Below are 9,445 nucleotides of genomic sequence, written 5' to 3'. Positions count from 1 at the left end.
AGCCAACACACATGGAAAATAGGCCTATATATATTCTTAAACAGACAATACTGTTTACATCACTGCAAGTTTCCACATGACACAGCCTGTCTTTTGAATCCTGGGCAGATGAATGTGCAAGTAATGAAACACAAAATCAATAAAATAACTACAAAATACAATGAACTGTAAATTTAACTAGTTACAAATACGATGGTGAATGATGGGTACAAAATCATACCTTTCAGAGGGTGATACTAAGTGAAAAGTGTAATATTTACTGAACACGAAAACAAAGTAAATAAATAAATAAATAGAAAAAAAATATTATAAAGTTTTTATCATTTCATCAGGGTTTCTCTAAAATTTGACCATTGTTGTAATGATGGGTAAAACATATAGACAATATGGCGTGATTAGTCAAATTTATCATTGCAACACGGCTCATTGTTGTACCAGTTTCCATTGTACGGAAGTTCGACTGTATAATTTACTATACTGCTCCAATTGCCACTCCCTCCCCTGCAGCAATCCCTGGTTTCGTCCTGTAGAAAACTGATTCTATTATTCACAACTACATAAAGGAGTTCATAGGAGGAAATTTTAAAAATAAATACAAGAAACGACCAGTTTTATGTGCTCTGGTTTATATTATTATCATGAGAAGACCATAGAACACCACAGTCTTATTTCCTGTTGCTAATTTAACAACTTTCATAGAGTTAATACATAAAAGAATATGATACATGCGCATGATATCAGCATGGACTTAAGCCATTACTTATGCTGTTACGGGGATGTTTTGACAACCAAACACGTAGGAACTGTAGCCGAGTTTGAAACATCCTCGCAAGTTGGTGGGCATATGCACTGAGACATCTTCTGGATATAGAGAACACTACACAAAGATGGTTTTTCCATATTTCTTAGCATACACTTTCAGGAACACAAAGGTCCTAGCATAGAGTGTGTGGAACCCCTTGTCATAGCCTCAAAATTATTTTAAAACTCTATTCATTCAAATCGTTCCAGAAACATTTTGTCCAAATTTTTTTACAGGGGTCATAGTGCAGGAATGTGATATAAAACTACGCCAAGTTGTAGTTCGAGAAGACACCCAGTTATAACAAGTCCGTGATAATGATGTGGACTAGTATGGGAGGGAGTCCCGATTCGAATCTTTGTACTCGAACTTTTTTAAGGTGATTATTTTCTACTAGTGAACATTGTTTTACATTCTCATTATTGAATTTTACTGCGTGTACCCAGCCTTCAGTCTCATAGCTTGATACAGGTTTAAACAATATGCAATTTAATGAAGATTATAAACATTATGAGAATGTAAAAGCTCATTCGACAATGAAAAAAAAAAAAACAAACAAACAAACAAAAGTGGAAGTTTACAGATTTGAACCAGTGCTCTCTTGCACACCAATGCACATCGTTATCAACACATCCTGCAGAAGGATACTGGCGGATCGTCCATAGTGACATGTCGAGCTAAAGTCAAAGTTAAAATACAAGAAACACATATGGGATGAAAGAAGAACTCAAAAGCAATCGATTATACCCAAAACGTCCCAAGCCGAATGATACAGAGCTTATAGAGAAAGAAAGCTGAGCAACTCAGAGAGTTCGACCAAGCACATCTACCACGAACCAATGGATGTGGACACTGAATACGATTGTTATTAGGTACCTTCTACAAAACTGGCTTCATTTATACACCGACGGATCCTTGATCTCCAGAGAACAAGGTGCCGGTGCAGGTGTTACGTGCTGTCTCTTCTCACTTTATAGATCCCTTGGATATGGAACAACAAGTTTTGATGGAGAAATCATTGCAATAAGTGAAAGTCTCAGGAATCTTCTATGCCACAACAATAAATTTAAGAATGCAGTTATATTGTCAGCCTCCAAAGCAGCTATTCTATCAGTAGTCTCTAAACACACACCTTCATCTCAAACAGCAGAAATAACTAAAATGCTCTCTCAATTAATATCACTCAATAAAAGAATTGTATTCCAATGGATACCGTCCCATTGTGGAATCCTGGGAAACGAGAATGCGGATGCTTTAGCAAAGAAGGGCACCACTGCTACTTACAGACCTGTTATTAAATCTACGTATTACTCTGTGAAAAGATTTATTAACTCTACATACTTAGACTTCAACAAACAAAATTTGATAACACAATCTCAAGGGAAAAAATGGAAAACTCTGCATCAAAATCCACAGTTAATTCCCGATTTACCACGCAAATCGTCTGTAGCTGCATTTAGATTGGCAACAGGCCATGATTGTTTGGCCAAACACCTGCATAGAATTGGAATATATCAGTCCCCTAACTGCCCATTGTGCAACTCAAACCAAGAAATGGATTCGGAACACCTCGAAATCTGTGCTTCAGTGGCTGGTCATGATAATATCTTTGAAAAATATTGGAGTGCAAGAGGTCAAATAACTTTATTGTCAAATGCCTGGCATTAGAAAACAACAACGATTATTATTCAAGAGAATCAAACACAATATCAAGAAAAACGTGAGAAATTATAACACAAATGAAACTACAGGGCAATGAAGCATACATTTGTTATGTCTCGTGCCACAGTCCTTTAATAGAATCCTACTTGTCTTTCATTTCACAAGCAACTTTTACATCAAACCCCTTACTGTTCAAAACGGATCCACATATAGACCAGTGCTTACTGAATATTCACAGCATGTTATAACTGGAACTTGGAAAATTCAGGTGGCCCAAATTTTGTTTTTGGGTGTGTCACAGATACAGTCTATCCCAACTTTTTTTATTACTGGAGCTTTCCTCAGAATTTTATTTTGTGCACTGCAAATAAAACCATCCACTGATAATGCTGCATACAACTAAATCCAAATAATGATGCAGGCACGTTTTATGTACTTTTAGCTATTCTATGATTCTGCAGAAATCTGTTTTGGAAGCAGCTGATCACAGCATAAGGACAGGGCTACAAGAAGGCCAGTATTCCTTCTCAATTGTGCTGACTCTGCGTATAACACAGGGGTTCAGGTATACTATAACTTGGCATGGCACCTTTTACTATAATGTTGTTAGGCGATTTCGAAAATAAACAGGTTAACACTCACTTGACAGTCCCAAAACACTCACTCCAAACTGCTGGTCCCTCAGGTGCGACACAGCTAATGCTGCCTGCATGAACCAACTGTACTATAATTATGCAAATAGCAACGTGACTCCTTCAAGCAATCTTTTGTGTCCTGTAATCCAGACTCACCACAGAGTAAAGTTTCTCTTGCTATTAAAAATAAACACAAAATTATACAATGTGTCCGCAAACTCACTCCGCAGCGAGGAGAGACGCTCGATCTTCTAGCGGGAAGTTTTAAGTTGGCAGCAAAATCAATCACATGTGTTCAGTGTTGACCTTCGAGTGGAGTGAATCCCACCTCCCAACATAACTGCAGCCGCTAGCGTATACATCGCCGTCTCCTCGCTGCGGAGTGAGTTTGCAGACACACTGTACACATTTCTAAAGTCCATCCAGCTCAAGACTGAAACCTGATGTTAACAAATGCTCGTGTCTACCACAGCACATCTCTCGGCATAAAAGAATGTATTCCATTATTGTATTTTACCGTTAATTTTGTTTTCAAATAAATAATGTTATAAAATAATGAAATCTATGTTAAATAAATTTTTAAGCTTTAACTTCAAATATATTTACCATAATATTACTGGATTCATAAGCCACCATTCGTTACAGATATTTTCAATGGCTGTCTCTACAGTGACGTCATTCATAAGGGAAAGTACATCAGCCTGCTCCACAGTTGTGACATTATGACAGAGTGTGAAGCAGGTCAAAATCAATTGCGAAGCTCAATACGTAGGGAATATGCATCCAATGACAGTTGCTAGCCACTAGGATCGCTACTATCGCACAGTCTACTGTTCCTAGTAATCTTAGTTGCTAACCACTTGGAGCATTGTATCGCGAGAAATGCAAAAAAAAATCACCTCAAGCTTCGTAACTGTACGATATTAGATTGTGTCAAAGTGTTGTAGTCAAACATGAAAGTGGCAAAGCCCTAAAGAGTCGAGAGAAAGCTATTGTTTGAATGTTTAATACGTTTCTCGAATGCCAATGAGGCAGTGCCCTCTCGTTCCCACCCATAGCAATGCTACAAATAAGGGCAAATCTCCTTTATGGATAAATATGTTTTCCACATCCTCAGTTCACTTGATTTGTGGGTATAAGTTGATCGCGTCAAGCAAAAGTTACTTTTTTTTTTCATCTACCATCTACTCCAAGAACTATGGAATCAGTTACGGCTGAAACAGAAGTGACAACTGATTCTGCGTGTATTCACTTCTGTCATGCTGTACATGTTAGAAGTTTAGTGCAGTAGCGAAAATAGTAGCCATGGATAATCCGGAACAGCCACTTTGGTTCGGATAAACATGGTTCTACATGAATAAAAAGACAGGACTTCTCTAACACCTTGTAATACTCAGAAAGAACACTTGCTGAGTGAAAATTGCTATGTAGCCAAATGCCACAAACCAATCAGACGCCTTGATCGCAGAGTGATACAAACTGCATTGTTTATATGAAGTTTCTTTCTAGATCTGGATGGATTATAGTTGACAACATAAACAGAAGACCATTTACACGAACATCAACTGACAAGCAAGTGTTCTGATGGGGGCAGATAAAAAAGTTAAAATTTTTTCTTCCACCATGTTAATAATCTCAAAAGAAGTGCTTATACAAATTTTGGCCTCTCAACCGCAATTACGAGGCCGTCCAGAAAGTGATTTTCCTTGGGGTTGTTCATAGAAAAAAGCACAATTTCATGGAAATATTTATTGAAACAGATACAGCAATTGTTTCGATATTTGTCAACATATCCCCCACTGGAATTGAGACATTTGTCATACCATGGGATCAATTTTTGTGTCGTAGAAGTCAGCTGCCTGGGATCGGAACCAGCATTTGACTGCGTCTGCACCTCTCTCTATCGATCCTATGATATGAGAAATGTCTCAATTCCATGGAAAATATGTTGAAAAATAGCTCAACAAGCTGTGTCCGTTCTAATAAATCTGTCCAATGAAATTGTGTTTTTTCTTTCTGTTGACGGCCCCTGGCAAATTTATTTTTTTACGGCCCTCGTAACTGCGGTTGAGTGGCCAAAATTTGTATAAGCACGTCTTTTGACATTATTAACGTGGTGGAAGAAAAAAATTAACTTTTTTATCTGCCCCATCAGAACGTTTGCTTGTGAGCCCATTTTTGGGAGAAAAAAATCACACTGGAGATATGCATCCAAGCTTGTAGATTATATTTGAATCTAAAAGCAATAAAATATCGCGTCTTTTTTAGAAAATGAAGGAGTCAGGAATTAGTTCTGCTCACTCCCAAACTGTTAAAGTTCCTGTAAAAGGACTTCAAAAATCTGCAAGGACACCTGCAACTCACGTTATATTTCAATGGAGTTCGGAAAAATGGGCTAACCATCATTTTTTTGACAATGGAGAAAAACTGACTTTTGCATTCATTAAATAAATAAGATATTTTATTTGCATTAATAGTTTTTTGTTTTTACATTTACTTCAAACTCAATTTTCCTCCATCATTACTAAATGACAGCGAGCCCATTTTTGCGGACTCCCATTCATTGCAACAAATCAACAAACAGCTCCGAACTCTTCTCTTGAAGCAGGATGTCTCCAATTCAAATGTAGTTAACAGGTCTTTTCAGCCACCAACTGTAGAACTTTCAAAATACTGTTTATTCATTCCAAGTCAAATTAAATTAAGTTCGGAAGTGATAATTAAATATTACATCCACAGCTTTACTTCATAGGAAAATTTGGGCTATACCATTTTGCATTTGGAGGATGTGAGGTTATGTACTAGAGTAATGTAACAATTCACAGAAGCCAACAAATACGAAAATAATTAATAAAGACTTCACAAACACTGAACATGTCGGTCATACAGTTTTAAAAGCTAATGTATAGAAAACAAGTATCGCTTTTTCTAATACAGTCAACACCTGATAATTCACGTGCAGTTAAATGCTTTGCGGGTAATTTGCGATCCATTTTTACTTGATTTACGCTTTCTTCCTCTCTCTTAATTTTTTTGTGACTTTAGATGTAAAATTTCTTAACAATCCTCTATGAAAAGAAAAAAGGTGACATTATATTTCTTAAACTAAAGTGTCTTAAGATATTTCGTAAAAAAAAAAAAATGAAAAATAAATTATTCCAGTCGAGGATAGCTGCCCCCCCAAAAATAAATTAAAATAAAATAAAAATTTAAAATAGAATATTGTTGATCTACAACTAATTTAGGTGCTGTTACCGCTCGGTACCCCTTTTTCAAGGACAGCTATCCTTTTTGGATTCTTCTCTTTTTCTTGTTTTAATATTTTTTTTGTTTCAAAATGTTTTGCACCGTTTCACATTTTGTACTTGACTTTGAAGTGTATTTTGGTGATTAAACTTTTCAAAGTAACTTTTACTGGACTTGAAACAACAAACATTTTGTGGCTAATTCGCGATTTTCGATATTTCGCGAAAGTTCGTGCTTTACCGCGGATTTTCGGGAGTCAACTGTATTAATAAACATTTAACATCTCTGGGAGTCTGAGTCTCGTATATGCAACATATTACAGCCTTAGGTGTGACTTCCTAGAGTCATGGGGCAGACAAGTTCTGTGTGAACACAGGTTCACACATATCCTCTGCTCAGTCAATGTTATCAGTGGTGGACAGTCTCACATCATGCAAATTCAATAAATTGAAGTGTCGTTGCAATGAACGTCCAAGTAACTAATCACTAATTCTTTTTTTCAGCCTGGCCCCATCAGTTAATTTTACATGTTCACAGTGCAATGTAACAAAATCTCAAATTACTGTAATTTTTTCACCCATACAATTTTTCTGAATCTGCTTGTATGCTATCAGATGTTCGTCAAATTCAATACTTCACAAGCCTTACCAATACTTTACAAGTTTTAAAGTCATGGATTCGACAATATTACGGCACCAAAAACCACAAAAACATGGTGTCCTGGTGGAAAGAAGTTCTTTGCAAGTTTATTAAGCTATAAGAATTAAACCCATGCCTGTAGACCGTGGGTTCTGTGGAATAAAACAAAATTAAGAAAAATAATGTGTACGAGGAAATGCAAGGCAGATATCTCGGATCAAGTTCCAATACTTGTATTTTTAACGAAAAGCATTCTGATCTATAACACTGTTTAATTTCATGTAGTCTATCCCTCTTTTTAATGCGGAGGGTTATATCACTTTGACCCTGTATAGTCTATAAAAAATATGTAGTTCACTTAATGCGAGCAAGTTAAAAAAAATTAGGTAAATTCTTACTGATAGTGAAGATGAAATGGGAAGCTAAGGTCAAGGCATAGTGTTTTTTTATATTGTTGCGTGGTTTATGGGTATTAAGATTATAGACAGTATGTCATTATTAGACATTATATAATAGTACATTATGCAACGAGCCTATAATGGTAGTAATTAAGACGCGAGTATGTTTGTTTATGAAACCAGCTCAAGCGAGTTTCATAATTTTCATACGAGCATCTTAATTACCATTATAGGCAAGTTTCATACGACTTTATATGTTCGACCATATTTCTAACTTGAAATTATTCATAAGTATTCATGTTATGGTTATCTAAGTGAAGAGCGGAACTGACCTAAATTGTGAGATGTGCGCAGACGCGAAAGTATTGATTTTTTTTTTCCGAGGAATGAATGTCATTGAACTTGATATAATCTAGAGAATAACATGAACATTAATATGATATAACCTGGAAATTGATTTAGAATTGAAACACGAGATGACAAATTGAATTTATTTGAATATTATTTACAATTAACGCTAATTATTATAGTAACAGAACATAACCTTCTGCGACAGTATTGCGTTTCGCTAGTTGTCTTTCGATTGCATATCCGAGAATAATCGATACTTGCGGTTTTATAATGCTACAATGGTGATTTGTCATTGGCTGAACAACTGAACTATAATGAATAGGTGTACTTTAATGAGGTGCATTAAAGGGCTACTACCAGGTGTATAATTACTACATTTCGGCATGGTCGAGCATAAATGAATTTTACATCTTGATTAGACATTTCTAATATTTTTATCACTTAAGATTTTCTTGACTGTTAAAAGTGCTGAAAAATCATTGTTGCCCGACCTGAGAAATTTTCTGGTAAGAAAAGGGGGGGGGGTGCAAGAACTAGAGAGTAGAGAATCATAGAAACAGGGTGGCTCAACTACTACGGCAGAAGCTACCAGTGTCTGGACATTGCAATGAAATGTCCAGAGCAGATGTCATCTGAAAGCAGAAAGAGGCGACTTTTTCAGTTAAAATGAAATGAAAATTAAGGCTTCTAAAAGAACTACATCTGGTAAGTTCCATGGCACGTCCACTAGAGAGACTGAAATCTGTAATTGGTGCTATACATATATTTTTTTACACTTAAATTAAATAAATACTTCGTTGTACTTGTTGCAGTAACTATTCAGAATCTTACACATCATGTAGTCATTTCAAAGCATAACTGTTACATTTCTAAAGTTCCTGAACAAACATTTCTCTGTTGTATGGGCGAAAAGATTAACTCGCAAATATAATTTTTTGAACAGGTACACTTTCTTAACTTACTGTGTTGGGAACAGGTTTCCTTTGGACTGTTTCCATTTCTGTAAATATATCAGGCTGATCTGGCTTAATTGTCGAAAGCTGATCCAACTTCCATAATAATCGCAAGTTTTCAAGACATTTACGGCAATGGAAACAATTCAACGAAAACTTAACATAAATAAACAATTTTATTGAACAACTTCCTATTGCAAATATCAAAGTCACTTTTAAAAGATAATATACATTCAGCTCGAGAGGTTGTCCTCCTCACTGGAGGTGCTGTCCCTGCGCAGGGATGCACGCTTCTCTATCCGAACACACTTAGGGCACTGCTGGTTCTTCTTGGTCCAACAGTTCCGGTGGAACACTGTACAGCACTTCTGGCAGACAGCTGCTGCCACGTCGAATGGAAATATCACCTCGTCGTCGTCACACATCTCACAGACAAAGCCTCTTCCGTAGCACAGCTGAAACAGCAGTCCATGTAATAATGATCAAACTTGAAACCTACATACGGGCTATTCCATATGAAATCGATCAGTAAAAAACCTCGCATTTTTTTTATACTATAATTTTTCCCCTATTTATACAAGATGCAGAGGACAGTGCATTTTTAAAAATTTACTATCGAAAGTCAAACGGTTTTCGTACTATTGAGCGACAAATTTAGCGTATTTTATAAAAACAAGCGTCTTTCAGCGCTCAGAACTCTGGAACCATTTACTGCAGAACATTGAACGAGAGCTCATTTTGAAGCTGACATTTGGTAGG

At 36.3% G+C, this 9,445-nt stretch overlaps 1 protein-coding gene across 2 annotated transcripts in view; it reads right to left on the bottom strand.

The window, feature by feature from the left end:
- Positions 1-606: 606 nt before the first annotated feature.
- The window catches only part of DEF8 (differentially expressed in FDCP 8 homolog), a 37,425-nt gene continuing 28,586 nt past the window's right edge, over positions 607-9,445 (bottom strand). For both annotated transcript variants that reach the window (XM_069844826.1, XM_069844827.1), the window contains one exon: positions 607-9,141. In XM_069844826.1, the coding sequence (XP_069700927.1) occupies positions 8,920-9,141 (222 nt within the window). In that variant the 3' untranslated portion in view covers positions 607-8,919. The remainder of the gene's footprint in view (positions 9,142-9,445) is intronic.

Source organism: Periplaneta americana, chromosome 14, assembly GCF_040183065.1.
Source record: "Periplaneta americana isolate PAMFEO1 chromosome 14, P.americana_PAMFEO1_priV1, whole genome shotgun sequence".
NCBI lineage: Eukaryota > Metazoa > Arthropoda > Insecta > Blattodea > Blattidae > Periplaneta > Periplaneta americana.
Note: the sequence above shows the minus strand (reverse complement) of the source record. Positions and strands in the feature narration are given on the sequence as shown.